Here is an 18,762-nt window from a genome sequence, read left to right as displayed (position 1 = left end):
CATGGTTGGACTATCAAATGCAACCTAAAATACCACTTTTAATTGGGTGTTTTTGTTAAAGAAATTCGTCATCCGAAATGGGATTCCATCAAAATTGTGAACTCTTGCATGAGATTGATAATTTAAAATAAATTGATCTCGAGCCAAGTCTTTTTGCTCTGTCTCTAGGCTTCATGAAAGCCTTTTTTAAATCTTTTCATTTATCAGATCTGGATCCTTTGCACACATTTACAAACACATTTTCCATATGACCTGGGCTACTGACATTGTTCCTCACAACCTCCCCAGACAAAAGGGCACCTATAGGCTACATCACACTTGAACTAAGCCTTGCAACACTGAAATAATCAAATAGCCTGTGTCCCATCTCATCTGTGAAATTAGGCCTACTCTGTGAATACAATAAATGTGATACCTACACAAGTAAGACGTTTGTGAAAACTGCTCATGTACAAACAAGCCTAAGATAGAATTAAAAATAGCCTAGAAGTTCAGGTTTCATTCTGTATTTTTGGCATCTATTCATCTATTTTCCTCTAGAAAAGTAGGCCATGAATGCCTCAGAAGCCTAATGAGCTGAGTCGGGATGCGCTTGTTCTCCATCTGAAATCATTTTAGTAGGGCAAACAAACTCCACCCACCCAGCGCGCTACACATCAGCTGCGTCAAACCAGCCAGATATAGGCAGAGTAATACCGGGGTTTGGCGATTTTTGCCTTCAAAATAAAAGCGTAAATGTATGATTTTTGCAAATAAAATAAAATATATATAATTGTATTAGGGTGTGCAGAGCAACAAATAGGCTATTGTATGAAAAATACTGAGTGGAATCATTCTTAAATTAAATATGGAGCAAAACGTAGCTTTACTAGGCCTATCTTGCATAGCTGTGAATATATGCTGTGAAAAGGACTTTTTGGGGAAGAAACGATTATATTTTCATTTAAAACATATATATTAATCCTTCAACTTTTTCATTCATTCATCATTCTTCATTTTCATTTTGATACCAATTGCTCGCAAAACGTTGCAACGCCTTTGTTTTATTTCATTTTATTTTGAAAACTATGACCGTCCCGGAAGTCTTATTTTGTTATTCTCGCTAGCTTGACGCATCATACGCAGCCTAGTGACGGACAGCCGGGACGAGGAACCGCTGAAGTTGGAAGAAGTTTGCCCAAGTTGCGTTGGCTGTTTTACTTGAACAATGCTGCTCGGGGCGCTCGCGGTGTTTATCACTCTATTCAGTCTCATCGAGAGCAAACAGAAAGATTTCTATACTTTCAAAGTAGTTAACAGCAGAGGGAGATTAGTGTCCCTGGAGAAATACCGGGGCTCGGTAAGTCTGGAGCAGCCGGTTATAACATATTTACAGTTTACACCAGCGATGGACCGGAGTATTTGCATGCAGCCTCCCTTTGCATGTCAACCCGGTCCATGCATGTCTATTGGATGGGGATATTTGGTTTTTGTTTTTTTCTATGAAATAACACTTTGTTTGTAGAAGTTGATGATGTGGAGCAGTTTGACTGGAGCCTGCTCTAGCTGTCCATCATGTAGCCCATGCTAGCCTACGTGGCAAGAGGCCTATAGCCCCAGGAGCTTCCTAGATTTTCATTCAAACCAAGGTATGGTTTAGTGGACCATTATGTGGGATTTGGCATCATATTTAGTCTTGTTCTGGTAATAGACACATACATAACCTGGAACAGCCAGCCTTCTATCAGCATATCTGTTATTTGATTGGTTTGACCATAAATTATCTTTGTTTGCAGGTAAATTTCTACATAGGCTTGTCAGAGATTAATTTAGACTCACTTTTGTAGGCTTGTATTGTTAAGGCAAGTGTTGTTATGATTATTAGTATTAATACTATTATTGTGATTATTATTATTATCAATATAAGTTTTATTTTTATAAATATTCTTATTGTTGATGTTGTTGTCAATAATGTTAATAATAAGTATTCTAGGTATTTTGTTTCTGTTTGGTCTTTATAATCTATGTGACTTTTCTTTTCTGAGATGCACCACTTGTGATTACTTCATCATGACACTAGATGTCAACACTGGATAATGGGATCACCAAAAGTTTGATTGGGGGGGGGGGAATAAACTCAAACAATGCATGTACTTACTTTTGCAGCCACTCTTTCTTCCTTTGCACACGCATGACTGTTGCTCTCCCTCTTTGTCTGTGAGCTGTAGCAGAAAGCTGGATTAACAAATGTATTAACCCACTCTCCCATATTCAACTATTTCTTTGCCCTTTACCTGAACAGGTCCACCTTTGATCTCTCCACTAACACTTAAGATCAAAAGGTAAACAAAAAAACAAGGGATTGTTTAGATACATACATAATCTCTGTTTCAAAAGAAAGGTATGAGTCAGTATGTTTGAAGTCATTTTTAAAAATCCATTTGTTGTCTATATTTTCACATCAAACACATCTTATTGAATGCTTGTGAAACCAAGACTGTAGTTACTGTGATGTGTCACAGTAACTACAGTCTTGGCTTCACAAGTCTTTCAGTCAGTGTGTAATTAGTGGTTCTGTGAAAGCTCTGGACAGTTGAACTCTACCAGGAACCAACTGAATGCTGTTAATTCCTTGCAGAATTTGGAAGGTTGAAAAAGTTTGGGGTGTGTTTTGCTAGTATTGCATGTGTGCATGTATGGTGCTATTTGTACCTTCAAGATCCCTTTTAATGGCAAATTAATTAGGCCTACATGTTCATGGATGCTCATTAATAAATTAAGTCAAACAACAGTGTAACGGACAGATTGAACCACTTTGGGTTCATTCAGCAGTAGACTATCAGCAGTGTTTTTCAAATGATAACATACAGAATAGTAGAGTAGTGACTGTTGGAAAAGGAATTAACAAATGCCATTCTGTGATTTATATAATTTTTTTCTTTTATTTTTTTCATTTTATTAGCCTCGTCCTAGCATAACAGTTTGTGTTTATTAGGCAAATTGACAAAACAGACAAAACAACAGACACACAAAAGCACATTTAATTCAAAAAAAATGTATGCTCTACATTACAAAAATAGTCATAATACCTTTTAGTACAACCATTAAAACATTATTTTACAGAAAACATGACTGAAGGGGATCATGTACAATAGAAGGATTTTTAAACCTCAGCACATTATTTTTTGGATGGGGTGTGTATTACAAAAGCATTAATGAATTTGTTATGATTTAATGCTAGAATAAAAACAAAATATTTAAAATGCACACAGAATCATTATTACTGGGCTCTTTGGAGCTGCTACAAATACATTCTGTTTGATACACCTTATGATTGAGATTGATCTATTTCATATGAGAGAAAGCTTGAGCAGGTATAATTTGGTATTTTCTTTTCCAGATTTAATTGCTGTGATATTATAGTCAAATTTGCAATTTGACTTCAGCTGTAATTTCTAGCAGCATCAGTAAAAGGAAGAAAACAAACAGCTGCGGACCTTTGTGACCATCACTCCTTTTCATGCTTAAGACTATTAAACAGCACTTTGTAGGATTATTTTTCTGTTTACATTTAACATTTTAGCTACTTTTGCTACTTATAATAATAATTATTATTATTAAAGCATAATGTTTTGGCTTACTATTCAATCAAATCATCATCACAGTGTGGTTTCTTTTTGTCCTCCAGTGTATTGATTGCTTGGTTTGAAGGTTGAATGAATCCTTTGAGTCTAAACAAGGCGACAGATGATCAGTAAGGCACCAGCTCAAGATCCCCCCTACATTGTTCACTGGTTGAATGTTTCCATCAAACCATTCAGTCTTTCATTTCACACATGATCGTCCCTGAAATGCCTGCTACTCACCGCAAATATTATCTTTAACAAAACTAATGAATGGTGTGCACAGAGCATGCCCTCTTCTCTCAAACAGGCTATGTTGAATGTGATGAGCTGTTGCCGGTCTCAGAGTTACTTTTGATTGATTTGTAACAGTGTCAGGACTGCATCATAATTTATGCCCTTTATTTTAGGTTTGCTTTAGTGTTTACAGTGTGTTCCTGTGATTTCAGGTGTCCTTGGTGGTGAATGTGGCCAGTGAGTGTGGCTTCACTGAGGAACACTACACAGACCTGCAGCAGCTCCAGCGGGACTATGGGCCCTACCACTTTAACGTGCTGGCCTTCCCCTGCAACCAGTTCGGCCAGCAAGAGCCTGGCAGCGACAAAGAGATTGACAATTTTGTGCGCAGAGTCTATGGAGTCTCCTTCCCCCTGTTCAGTAAAATCGCCGTGGTCGGCACTGGAGCCAACAATGCCTACAAGTACCTCGCTGGTGAGTTGTGTTGCAGAGCTTTGACCTTTGTGGCCTCATAAATAAATGTATGCCTCCAACCATAAGTGCGTGTGTGTGTGTTTATGCATGCCGATGAGTGTTTCGTTTCTTTTGGGAATGACTTGCAAGGTTTCTCCTTAAGGAAAGAGCTTGACAGGCAACCGGTGAGGTTTCAAACCCTCAGTGGAGAAGACCTTGAGGATTGCATTATTATAAGCAAAATTGTATACGTAAGCTATTCAGGGAATATAGATTATGTGAATAAAATAAAAATGGTAATATTTAGAATGGATGATATATAGGTCACACTGAGTGCATATCTGACTTTGTTGAATGGCTGAAATCAGATTGAGTGATGGTAGTTGTTCGGAAGAATGTTTCAAAACTGCAAGGTTGTTAAGCGTACAGTATACCTCTAGGCATTTGTACTTCATAAGATGTCTTGTTTTTTATTCTTTACAGAGTCATCTGCAAAGGAGCCTGACTGGAATTTCTGGAAGTATCTTATTGATGTAAATGGAAAAGTAGTTGATGCATGGGGACCAAGTGTTTCTGTCAAAGAAATCAAACCCAAAGTAGCTGACATGGTACGGAAAATAATCTTAAAGAAGAAAGAGGAGCTTTAACCTGGACTTCAACATACTAGTACCTGCGCTACACAGTGCTCTATGTGATTGAAATTCATTACCATATGTACCCTATGGATAAATTAGGATTCAGTAACACAACAGATTATGTATTCTTTCTACAGTACAATCTGCTTGTGTAAGAAGAAAACATTAAACTTATGTAAGTCACATGATGAAAGCAAAATCGAACTGCCTTTTGAAAGCACTGATTTAAAAAATCACAAAGCAGAAAACACCACTATGTTGTTAGATGAGATGTCCAGTTTTATCACAGGCACTGTTGTTAGCCACAATGTAAGGTCAAAGGTCTCCTTTCTGCCTGTTTGTTAGTCATGTGGCTTATGTGTGTTTGTTTTTTATTCATTCAGTTTATTTTTGGAATAAACCATAACTGTGATGAGAATGCCTTGCTGTTGAGTTAACCCTTCTGTTATGTTGCAGGTCAAAATGACCCATTTGATATTAAATATATTTCTTTCAGAATGATAACTTTTCTGCTTGCCTCAATTAGTGTAATGAACATGTAAAAATGAAAAAAAAAAAATACGTATATTTGATCAGAGGCGAGTACCCACAGCATGCCTGGATAATGTTTGGGTCAGTATGACCTGGTTGTGGGAGTTAAGGTTAAATAGGTAGCCTGATATTCAGACTGAATGGCCATTTCATTACCAGTCCATCATTCATTATTATCCATTAGTCTCTGAATCGCTCGACAAAATCTGAAAAGTGGGCGGGACGCGCAGGATTAGGCTAAAACATGTTTGGTCTTTGCAAATGCAAGAGAAAAAGTTGATTGCCCTCTCCCTTAATCACACAAACACACACACACACACACACATACAGTTACTCTGGGAACATGGAATCCAAGAACCACCTGTCGGGAGAAGTTTTAGCAAGTGATTTTCCCCAAGTTAAACACTCCTCCAACTGCGTTCTGCTGTTGATTACAGCCAATCTGTATCAAATAGGCTTGTTTTCTTCTATTTCTTCTACGGGGTGAAGCAAACCTACATTATGTGATTGCTATCATCAATGCCAACACCTTTTTTTTTATCATCAGACATGCATTTCCATGACATCTACTCCCAACCAATCATACAATCAGAACAGCTCTTCCATAGGTATCCCGCTCGTTCCACTGTCACACTCTGTTTGACCCTAACGGTAGCAGCTGTGTTGTTGTCTACTCACATTATCAGGACATATTTACATCAGATGTAGCAGACACACACAGATATTTGTCCAGAAATATGTATTATTATTATTACGTACTATTTATTGAAAGTCCATGCTGATGTATAGATTAATCCAAGAACATAGGAGTGACAAAAAGCAGTGCAGTTTGCACAGACAGTGCAGTGCAGCTGCCCTGCTTCAGCACCCTCCTAGTTAGCTGAGGCTGGGGCAAGAAGAATTGTACGGTCTGATGGCTGCTGACACAAATGAGTGCCTAAAGGTTTCTGAGCTGCACCTTGGGGGGATGAGCAGAGGCTGAAGATGCTATCTACAATACCTTCAGAAAGTATTCAACCCCATTGACCTTTTCTGCATGTTTGCATTGATTAAATTAAGAATTTTTGTCACCTCTAATGTCAGAGTGGATTTTTTATTTACATTTTATAGGTGACATGTAAATTTACATGGCAGAGCAGAGACCATCAAGTCCAAGGAATTGTCCATAGAATTCAGAGACAGAATTGTGAGGAGGCGTAGATCTGGGCAAGGGTACAATTTCTGAAGTATTGGGAGTTCACAAGAGCACAGAAGGCTCCATCATTAGGAAAAGCATTTTAGCAACCGGGCAAGAAGGACCTTGGTCAAGGGGGTGAACCCAAGGAGCACTCTGACAGAACTACAGGTCCTTGGCTGCGATGGGAGATGTTGCCAAAAAGACAGTCAGTGCAGCACTTCACAAACTGGGAATGTATGGTAGAGTGGCCAGAAGGAAGCCACTCATGGAAATAGGAGAAAAACCCCAAATCCAGTCACTAACAAACTTCTACAAAATACTGCTTCTACAAAGTATTGACCAGGAGGGTTGGATACTTATTTAAATGATACATTTCTACATTTAATTTCCAATACATTTGCAAAAAAAACTCCTAAAAACATGTTTTCAATTTGTCACTATGATGTATTTTGTATAGATTGTTTTGTATAAATTGACCAAAAAAAAAAAAAACAGTTTAATCAATTTTGTATTCAACCTGCAACACTACAAAATCCAAGAAAAAGTCAAGGGGGTTGAAGAATTTCTGAAGGCATTGTAGCTCCATCAGTTCAACATAGTGGGGCGGGAGGTGTTGTTTAAGATGGGGTTCAGTTAGGTCACCCCACAATCTGCTACTGCCTGCATTTTGTCCAGGCTCAGCCCAAAGCCTGTTGAGCCTGTGATAGAGGCAGAATTCTAACTTTGTATAGTATCATTGTCTAACATAATATACATGTTCTAAATGTAGCACACCTACTGTGACATCACTTCATGGCTGCCAGCAGGTGTATTCAGATTGTGGCATGTTTAAGGAACTCAGTGTTTCACTGTCTTGCTTTGAATTTGCTTCTAGAAACAGGACCAAAATACAGGCTTGTCTGCAACTGCTAGGTCTTCATTATTGCAGTTGTAGATGATGTGTGAGTTGTTTGGTCTTATCTATTCTACAATCTATCTACAAACTATGAAGCGTCATGCATTATGATCACAAAATCGCCATACTAAGCTGATTTAAATAAAGGATTAAATCAAGAATGGTGAATTAATATGGTTAAAATATCCATCTTCTCTAAACAAAATAGCAAAATGTATGTACAATTTCATGATTCAAAATAGATGGTAATAATAATAATCACCTTCGTAACATCGTTACATAAAAGCACATCTGTAGAAATAGGTCTTAAGTGACTTAAAAGAAGACACAGCCCCCTTTAGTCTAAAGTCTAGATTTAGGAATAAGCGGACGGCCCCTGCTTGGGTATCTAAGGTTGTACTCAGGCTCATAAGGGGTTAAAAGAGAGTTGCAGTTGTCAAGAGAGTGAATCAAAGCATAAAAAACTTTCTCCAGATTGCTGAACAATAAAAACGTCTCTTAATTGAATGAAACTGCACAACTCTCTTCACCTGAACATCAAAGGTAAGGGTAGCATCAAAGATGACACAACACACAGGGTTATTAGTTCTAGCTTTCATAACCTAGGAAAATTTGCATTTATCAGATAAACAAGAGGCACTTTAGCTGCCTAATGTCCCGCCATAATTACCATGATATACTAAACATAGTTATGTTAATGAGGCCACTAATTAAGGTAATTAATGCATTCATTAGCAAATATTTCTATGTCAACATACTTGTCTTCGCATAACACATGAGTGGTATTAATATGAACTCTATCTTAAAGCACATCTTAAAGAGTTACAGTAGGTTCCTCAGACAGATAACAGATAGACAGACAGACAAGTCACTCAGTTCATCCTAGAGTTTTTTCTGTTTTTCTAAGTAATCAGTAGTTCCCAGTAATGGTGTAGCTGTTTACTTCTTTTCGAGCCATTTGTGACCCTGTAGAATGAAGCAAGAATTTTCTCTCCTAACTTCTCATTCTATTGTAACCCACTCTCTCTGTTGAAAGTCTCAATAAAGCAAGAACTTGAATCAATTGGCCACGGTCATGTACATTGTTGAGACTTTTGCTCAAAATCATATCCAATACAAATATTACAGTTCAACGATCCAACCCACCTCAACTCTGCTGGTTAATGCAGCATTTTTTCCCCCCGATTTATGTAAATTGGAAACTTATAATGAGATTATGGTAAAAGGTTTCTATCTACATCGCTCTAAGACAATGATAACTGAAAAAGTTCAAGGTGATGTTTTTAAATCTTAACACTGCCCTGTTACCTAAAAGCTGTAAAAAAAAATCTGACACTGAAAATGGATCACATCGACAATACAATCTGGCAAATTTACCTTTCTTTTCAGCTGTCAGAAAGGACAAGAATGGGCTGTCAACCAGTTGTTTCAGGGATACAGATTTTGTTGTGCATAATTAACAGAACCTCTTCAATTCCACCTAACATTTGGCAAAGAATAAGCTGCAACACCCACTGCAATAATAACAGCGAATAAATGCAGCACAGACACATGATGGAATAATTCCTGTCTCACCTTTCAAGTTAATAAGACATTATCACCATCATCATACATGTCATCACCATCTGTTACATCAGCACAAGTTTACAATATTTCTCTAAGATGTGGATGCATTTTTACACCCATGCCACCCTCAACCTATGTATAAAAGATGGAACGGAGAAAAAGAATGTCCTGAACGGCACTCTTTTAATCTGTGATGTCATCCAGAGACAGGTCTGGTTCTGTAGCTGCTCCATTAACAATAAGCTGACTGACGTTTTGGAGATATAAGGCTCTTTCACACAATCCACTCTCTGGATTGGCAGTGGTTTTACACTACCATTAGCCTCATGCATTCTATTAATGTGTAATCTGTGATGTGTTAAATTGAACTGAGAATGCATAGCACCAATATCAGCATTCACTGCTACCACAACAATATGCTAAGCAATTGTTTCTTCTTTATATTGTACTGTCATAGCAGCACACACAAATTGTCCCAAAGCATCAGCATTAGTTTGATAGCTAAGAGGTATGGAATGCATCCAGATTGTATCTCATCCACAACTCTCCACTGGCTTTCACACTTTAAAAAGTGGACAACAGTGAAGGCATGCATATGTGTTTCATCAATAAATTAGAATATAGAATGTTTGTTTGAGCTTTTATCTCTAATGAAGTTTATTTCATAAAAGTGCCAACAAGTTTGAACCAGAAATTCTGCACATAACCTTGGGAAATCTTCCAGGTTACATTCAGTGTCCACAAAGTCAGCTTCTCATTGATTCAAACACATTTAAGCTTTGTCTCTTGGTTAATGCAAAAATTAGAGTCTTGGATCTCTTGTTTTTAGCTTTGGGAAGGATTTATGTCATTGTTCATACTTAATGTGGATATATGAATTATGCTTCAAGAAAGATTAACCTTTTAAGAAATGTTCACACACAAACAGCTATTACTCAGCTCCTCTTGCCATTGTCTCGATCATCTCAACAGCACTGTGACAGCACAATCAATTTGGAAGCTGCGGGTTAAATGAGTACCAACCAGAACAAACACAGGTTGTAAAATCGAATTCTAGAAAGTTGAAAATACAGGTCTGTGTGTGAATAGGGTGAACTCACTGAGCCAAGAGTTTACAGTCTACAGTAGCCAGACAGTCCATTGTGAAATATGTCATTTGTCTGACTCACTCCGTCTCTTAGGTTTAATAATGGAACTTCTGAGTCTTTGCTGTCACCTAATTGGTTACATTCAGTAATAGAGAACATAACACGTTTGCTTCTCAGTGGATAAATTCTGAAAGCAAGGGATGAATTCTACATACTTTATTTGCAGTTTTAGAGCAATCTGTTATAAAAGCATGCATAATAGATGGTAACAACCTTTGGACTGTTTGTTTCTTTGGAAATAATCTGTAATACATTTATTACAACATTTTAGTTAAACCTCTATCTCAAGGCCAACATTCCTCAGAACATAAAAAACAGACATTTTAAATGATCTTGCAATTTTGCAATTATTGTGCTTTTTCGAATCAGTGTCAATTTCCAGAGAATTTCTTGAGTAGATTTACCATCATAAAAATATTTGGTATTCGACACAATCATGGCGTATTTGGTCATACTGTAGTTCAAGCCTTGTTACGTTTTGTTGCCTATTGTTGAAGAAGTTTTGTTCTGAAACAATGGCACTTGATGCGTTTTCTCATTTTGTGACAGACAACACAACAGACTTTATAGACTTTATAAACAGCATTTTCACTGACAAACACAATGTACAAATTGCAGTTAAAGCTGGTTATTTTTCTCATTGCAGTGTGTTGATGTACAGGAGCAAGAGAACTTACATGTTGCTTTGATACTTTGCAACACACACATCATGCAATCACATATTTATATTTATATATCCCCAAAGCCCAGTTGAAAATAAAAAAATTACAAATTTAAAACAACTGTATTGAGGTCACATTCTCCATCACTCATATTCGCCTGCTACAGTTTTTTGATTTTTTTTGATTATTTGGAGATCTTTATTTAACCCAACCTGTATGCTTCCAGTGAGGAATGTTAAAGTATAGTGGTAATAGGTTGGCAGCCACCATATGCCTCTTTGGTTTGTTAAGCAATCAACATGAAGTGGCAGGACAAAAAGGTTGTGTCACCACTTTAAAGTTTAAAGTTCAGATAGCTAGCTGGAGCATCATAATTAATTTCACTTACATAACAACTACATTTTACTTAAGCAATTCTTGGCTTTATGCATTGTATCACAACACAAAGCCCTACAAAGCCCCTGGTAGTCGTGGGGCTTCCAGTATCAGTCTGCCAGTCTATGCAGGGCCTTCTACATTGATGGTTGTGACAGTGGCCATGAAACAACGCTGGAAAAGGCGGTCAGGGTCTGGCGGCTGGTTGTCACAGTCCAGCTTCCCCCTCAAGAAGTGTTTCCTAAACCCTTGAGGACCAGCAGGGGCAGCGGGTTGGCTTGGCCCTTCTTGTGAACTGGATACAGTGCCTGGAATGCAGAAAAGGTGTTTTATATTATGGATATTATATTTGAAAAACAAGGCAGCAGTAAACATGTCAACCTCCACGAATGACGTAGTCCCCCTTTGGGCCAATCAGTGCAATTTAAAAAAAATACCAGAACGGAGTAATGAGACGCATCATTCCCTTCAGTTTCGTGAAAATCCGATCAGTGGCATCAGAGTTGTTGTGTATGACATACAGACAATTAAACAAACATTAAAGCACCCACCTAAGGCCAATCAGTGTAATTTTAAAAATGCCAGCACGGCGCAATGACATGCATCATTCCTCGAAGTTTCATCAAAATCCGATCAGCGGCATCCAAGATATTGTATGTGGCACACAGAAAGTTAAACAAACAACTACGCCACCTGATGGCAAGGTTGAGCACCAGCAGGACTCGGGTCCTGTCTAGACTCTAGAGCAAACATCTGTCAACCTCAGCGACCACTGACACAGAATCAGGGGTTTGTCAAAAACACAGGATTTTATTTATAATAGGGATTTGGGAAGGGGCTTCAAAAAGGATCCATAAAGCCACCTGTCACTAGTTGGGTTGGAGAACTTCCACCGCAAGGCGAGGAGCATCTCAGACAAAGGGTCAGGACACCCTCAATCCTCTGCCCAGGGTGCCAGCTGCTCTGTGTTGTGCTACGATAACAGAGTCTATGGTACACAGACAGCACTTTCAAAAGGATTTCTTAAGGATCAATACAGCTAGAGCAAGCACTAAAATACCTGATACCTGCTAAGTCGATCACGGTCCTGACAGTAGGTCAGCCTTGAAATTAAAGGTACTGGATTTCAGTGCCACAGTACAGTCTATATATAAGAAAAAAAACAAAAAAACGTACATACTCTGGACCCTCCAAATCGCGTGGTTACCAATCCCAGATTTAAAACTTACGGATCATTCATTCTGTTGATATCACAAACAAATTATAGCCACTGTGTTTGTGTGTATATATGTATATATTTATATACAGTACCTGTATATGAACGCCCTTCACATTTCAGCACTACATCGCTAAGACAACTGGGACTCCTAGCCATCCTCTTGCTTCTCTATCTTACTAATGGGTATCTCATATACCATATATGGCAACATTAAATTAAACTTGCCCGGAAACACTGTCTTATCTGTTAGAGCTTTGTTATACTGTCTTCCTAAACATTTGACAGGCTTCTTCACTTTAGTTGGAATTGCCTCTGTATCAATTTCCTCTTGACAATTAAATTCAGCTTATTATCTCTACTGCCACAGCGTATGCCAAAGGGGAGACTGTGCAGTCTGCCATGATATCAATTTCCAGGCACTCCTGGGTTAAATTTCAACATTATGAAGCATATTTGCATGACATGGAAATAGGAAAAAGGCTTTAACCAGTTTTGATGATATTTGATAGTCTAAAGAAATTGAATGCTGCACACCCCGAGAAGTCTGGTACCTCTGCATATTGCACTGATGTATCAAATAACTGGTTCCAGTAGTTTGTCAACCTCTGTACTATCTCACTAAATAAAATATTTGCTAAAAGACAATTCCTGGGGATTATTTGCTCCTGACATGCTCCTTTCATAAGCCTCCATAAAAGTGTGATATGGTGCATTTTTGTGTAACCATTAGGGGACATATGTGACCCAGGGGCTGAAAATGCTCTTGCACATCTTACTGCACTTTGCACCTCTTTCCATTTTGGTGGGCTAACATCCATATTGTGTCCTTTCTCTTTGATTCATTGGATATTTGAAGGAAGTCCCATCTCCCTATGCCATTCCATTGTGTGTGTCTTTCTAGGTGATTTTCTGCCTACTGCTTTGTTGCTTTCAGTTTACCACTCCTCTCGTTGATGGACAGAGACTTGACAAATTAAAAGAGATGCTTGTAAAATGATTTTCTAGCTTGTTTAACCTTTGTTTTACCTTTAATAAGGTTGTCTGCCCTGCTATCAAGCTCAGCAAACTAGCAATATTCTTCAAGTTTACTTGTAATGCATTAATAGCTTCTCATCTTTTGATGCCAAAACATCTAAACGTGTTTATCCCTTGATCCAGTTGGGCATAATTGTGTTGATGGCAAAAATCTGTTCATTGATCAAACATGTCATAATAACTTAACATCTTGAAAATATGTATTTATTTCAAGGACATCTTATATCAGGTCTTTTCAATACATCTAAATGGGATTTTAAGGCAAAGCATTGCATGTCCTCTGCTTCAGAATAGCAGTATACATCCTCTTGAAATAGTATGAATAGTATGAAATAACAGCATCATCTATGGATGGGATTTGATTCCAGTCCTTGTGGTTTCAAAGGAAAAATATATTATCATGTTCCCATTACGACACACAAGTGCACTTTGTCCTGTCCAATTCTACACTGAAGGTCAATGAAGAAACTGGATAGAAAAATAAATACTGAAATGTACATCTTCTGTATTTTTGCCAAGGTATATATTACTTTAAATTAAAGTGATTGTGTCTCTGGATTCATCTTAACAGAACTATCAAGTTACAGATAACACATGGGGATACTAAAAGAAGTTCCCTAAAGTTGGGGAAGTCATGTCAGTATGCCTTGCAGTTGCAAATTGATTTCTGTCAATATTATGCTCTTTTTGTTGTAAAAGGACCTCACAGTAAGGTCTAGCATCCTAAGCTAAGAAATCTCCACAGCCTTTCATCTCATTAACAAAGAGCTGTGGCTTTTATTTGTTGTCCTCATGAAAACAAATGAAGTAGCACCCTGAAAAGTTACTAATTAGTTCTCTTTATATTTCTCTTAGCGTCAGGGTGAAACAATATTGTTTCAGGGAGAAACAATATTTAAATTGCACCAGCAATTTAAAAGTTCTCTTTATATTGCTCTTAGCTTCAGGAAAAAACAATATTGGCAATATTTTTACTTTTTTACTCTCCGCTCTTGCAAACATATTAATTTCAAATCTGAAGTATAGCCTTGTATATGGAAAAAAAACAAGGTTAGCTGAGTGTCTTTCTCCAGTTGATTTTTTCTGATTGAAGTATAATTTTTAGAGAAGATACTCCGTTTTTCAGAAGGGGGAGTGGTGGTGACTGCAGGTCTAGAGGAGTCAATATCAGTGGTTGAAAGTTCATTAAGTCTGATAGAGGTGTGCAGGGTAAAGAGTGAAAAAGTCCTACCAAAACAAAATCTTTCAGTGTGTGAAATGTGCATTTGAGATGTGGTACTTTGAAAGCATTTAGCCTACACTGAATGTACAAAATATTAGGGACACATAGTCTTTTCATGAACTGATGAAGTGAATCCAGGTAAAAGCCATTATCCCTTATTGATTTCTCTTATTAAATCTATACCAATCACAAAGGAGGAGATGTAGATAAAGAGAGGCAGATGAGTTCCAGAAGGATTTTTAAGCTTTGAGACAATTGAGATGTGGATTGTTCAAAATGGGCTGCAACTCAAAATCAGCAAGATGTCCCTAATATTTTGTGTATCCAGTGTATTGTATAGATATGTTGGCAGTATTGTCCCACAACAAAGAGAACCGCTCTCAGTACCTGGTGCTCTAAGTGGCAGCCCGTTGTCCAAGCCTCTGGGTTTAGTGGCGATGAACAAATAGCATAGGACACACAGAGTGATGATGAATGCGAGGAGAACCACAGCTGCTATGGAGAGGCCCACAAGTGCTCCGACACTATAAGACAGAGGGCAGAGAAGAACAGAACAGTAGATGTACCACCTCCCCTATCTTCTCAATATACTGTACAAGGCATGGTGTAGACCGGGGGGTGGTATTCATATGAAGGTTTAAGAGGAAATAAGATTGTTAGAGTTTGCTAAAACTAAAACAGGGAAGAAAAAGTTCTTTCTGCACCTATTGGTTAGAGTGGTGTTAAATAAGCAGCATACTAAAATAAACATCGTTCTGCAACCTTGTCTTACCAAGTAACTACAGAACATCTTGAGATCCCCAGTAAAAGCACTAGTGTGTTTCAGTGGAAGTCTTATGACACATGCAGTAATGACACATAATGATACATAATGATACATAATGGCCAGATGTATAATGCCCAGAGAAGGCTAATTTCATTGGCCTAAAAATCCTACTGAGATGATTCGGTAACAGGTTACTTGAATTGCACTGTGATGCATTATAACAGATTATCAGCTCATTTGAAGCATTGATACATTTTTCTTAGAAAACATCATCAAGGAAGCATCAGAAAATTACATTCAATGTATTATATATCATTAACTATACAGTAGAGTGTTCAGCTCCCTAAATTCTTATCTTGTGCTCAATGTGTGCTCATAATGCACTTACGATGCCTTATAATCAAGGAAACTTGACCTTTGGCTGAAATACATATAAATGCTTGTGTTTTTTGTCCAGCCTTGTGAAGTGATATAAAGTACACCATTTTAGGAAATGCCACACTGGGGTTCAGTAGGATTATATACAAGTGTAAACATTGATTGGTTCCATTGATGATGAAAAACACTTACAGAAAGGTCTGGTTTTATGCTACACAGGTCAGAGCTACACAGGTTTGGAGTAATCCAATAACAGATGTTGTGACATCAAATTTCCCTGCTGATATTAATTGATTAAAATGTTTGAAAGGCTACTTTAAATTGAGTAGTGAACACCAAAGCTGTCCAATTGAAGAGTGCTGCTACTTAAAACAGGCTTTATGATGAGCCATGCTGCACTGTCAACACTCTCCAACTGCTCTGTTTTTCTTTCTCTCTCTCCATACAGTATTGGCTTTACACTGTTACTTTATCAACACCTCAATATTACATACAACGTCTAGTCTTACCAGATATCCTTTGTGCTATATATTTTTTTAATCATTTATAGCATCACACCTACCATATTCTGATGGTCAAGTCAATGACACTGCACAATGGGTCTGCAAATTGGAAGTAAGGGCGAGAAAGGGGCTAGCAAGGGTTGTTTCATTTCCAATTTCATCTTCAATGAAGATCGCATTCTCACATTTCACTCTACAAATCCTCCCTGGAAAGTAGCTAAGCCATAATCTATCTCTCAGTGGCACATCACAAAAATTGCCCTCCCTCCATTACAGCTAAAGACAGAAAACAAACAAAATCTCACTCAAATCGAAAGAATTAAAACACAGGGTGCCTAACTTTTAGGCCAGATTCTGTCTGCTTTTAACACTGCAAATTAATGTGTAGTTGGGTATGGCTGGCTGCTGGGCGCTCTCTGAAGGAAGATAGGAGAAATGCTCTGTAACTACAATGTAAGAGAGAGAAAAGACACTGCTGAGCAGAGAAATAAGTTGCTGAACAAGTTGGCCTGGCAGTAACCTAATGTTTAGAGTAGTGAGATTGTGTCTGGGGGGTTGCTGGTTTGAATCCAGGCTCGGACATCTGAGTCGGGTGACTGAGGGACATCTACCACTGAGGTGCCCCTGAGCAAGGCACTTAACCCACTTTATAGTGTGTCTGTGGTACTCAATGGTGAGTTTATGGTGCCCTTATTGTGCTTTATTATTTAGTTTGATCTCCTATGGTATTACTCTAGAATTTTCTGTGGTATATTTTTAACCTGCCTGCATGCTTTTTTTTTTAATGTGTAAATACATGGTAAATAAAAGTCATTACTATTCTGATCAGAACTACCCACACTAAATTAAAACTAAAAGACATGTCCTTAAATGTTTTTGTAGTCTATTTACTAAGGTTTATATATATATATACATCAAAGGATTCTTTCTTCCAAACCCCTTGAGATCTCACTTCATAAAGTGTGGATCTCATCAGCATTCATGCCATCAACAACCAAAGCAGTGAATCAACAGGTTGGCTACTGCTGGCATCAGTGATAAAAGGATGGATAAACTATGACATTCAAGATAAATATCAATCAATATAAACAAAGTAAATTATATTTTCAGAAAACCGATCATTCTTGCTTTTTCCGTTAAAACACCATATGCCCATATAACTACTATTATACTACTCATTATGAGGCATACGATAAATTTACATCATAAAGATTTACATCAGCCTAAAAGGGTAAACTACTCGGCAAGTAAAAACGCGGGTCCATTAGTTTAGGTGAGTTTACCCTCCACTAGCATCTCTATAATTTAACATATAGCCTGCCCGTGTTGAAAATTATAAGCAACAGTTTGGTTTCTTCTTCTTACCTCAACCACCACATGTATCCATATTCGTAGGGGAAAAAGCTGTTGGGGTCATCACAACAATACTTGATGTCGTTGAAGCCGCAGCAGAAAAGTGCCGTGGAGTCACTGTCCGGTTTCGGACACGTGAAGCCCTCCACAAACACTTTTTCTGCGCTGTAATAACTCTTGCAGTCCGAGCTCATACTGGGAAATGGATTCCACAGTCAGATAAGAGGTGCAGAATTGCTCATTTAAAGTGAAATCCCACCCCAATCCATTTCGCGCCACGAAGGTCAAATCGCCCGTGAAACTGTCTTTTCCAAGATCTGCAGGACACTGACTTGATTCGTCTAATTTTACAGCCCACCTCTCTCTCTCTCTCTCTCTCTCTCTCTCTCTCTCTGCCCCCTACCTCTGTAAAAGATAGGAGCTGTCCAATGTCCTGAAGAAGTACCATCTATTGTTATTACCCTAACAAAAACTGACTAAAATATTCCTATAATACACCCATTTCTTGTGTCTTTGTATAGTATCCTTAACAAATTATAGGATCAATATAGCTTTTGTGCCTCTCTCCACCCTAACTATATATCTCATGAAAAGAACCCACCAGTAATACTCTTAAAAGTAACTGGCAATGTTGGTCTCACATGTTTCATGGCATTGGTATTTAGGCATTGCTCCTCAACACTTTTCACAAATATCTTGCCTATATGGTAATCTAATCATAGTATATTCAAATAAAGGGTTAGGGTTAGCAGGAAGCAAGCAGGAAAACTATCCACTGGACAAATCTAGATAAAGACCAAAACTGATTATTTAGCCAGTAACCAACTAATTAGGATAGGCACATGCACACTAATTAATTGGCCAGTAGCCTATGATATCTGTGCTCAGAAGCAGAAGGTCCACACAGACACACATGCCTATAGAATAGTTAAAGTTAGTTAGTTAGTTAGTTAGTCGTTAAAGTTTTGAAATGAGACCTTTAGTAGCTCAAGAAATGTGTACATG

General features: G+C 37.9%; 2 protein-coding genes across 2 annotated transcripts; one reads left to right on the top strand and one right to left on the bottom strand.

Moving 5' to 3' along the window:
• Positions 1–1,136: 1,136 nt before the first annotated feature.
• gpx7 (glutathione peroxidase 7) lies at positions 1,137–5,215 on the top strand. The gene is made up of 3 exons (XM_071904193.2): positions 1,137–1,339; positions 4,052–4,313; positions 4,776–5,215. The coding sequence occupies exons 1-3, from the start codon at positions 1,208–1,210 to the stop codon at positions 4,937–4,939; spliced, it is 558 nt and encodes a 185-aa protein (XP_071760294.1). The 5' UTR covers positions 1,137–1,207; the 3' UTR covers positions 4,940–5,215.
• A 6,189-nt stretch (positions 5,216–11,404) lies between these two features.
• LOC139915552 (protein shisa-like-2A) lies at positions 11,405–17,951 on the bottom strand. The gene is made up of 3 exons (XM_071904209.1): positions 17,770–17,951; positions 15,145–15,281; positions 11,405–11,589 (listed from the first exon to the last, which is right to left on the bottom strand). Exons 1-3 carry the CDS (start codon positions 17,949–17,951, stop codon positions 11,405–11,407), a joined length of 504 nt encoding a protein of 167 aa, XP_071760310.1.
• Positions 17,952–18,762: the final 811 nt, after the last annotated feature.

The sequence above is a fragment of the Centroberyx gerrardi genome, chromosome 9 (genome assembly GCF_048128805.1).
Source record: "Centroberyx gerrardi isolate f3 chromosome 9, fCenGer3.hap1.cur.20231027, whole genome shotgun sequence".
In the NCBI taxonomy this organism is placed as follows: domain Eukaryota; kingdom Metazoa; phylum Chordata; class Actinopteri; order Beryciformes; family Berycidae; genus Centroberyx; species Centroberyx gerrardi.
Note: the sequence above shows the minus strand (reverse complement) of the source record. Positions and strands in the feature narration are given on the sequence as shown.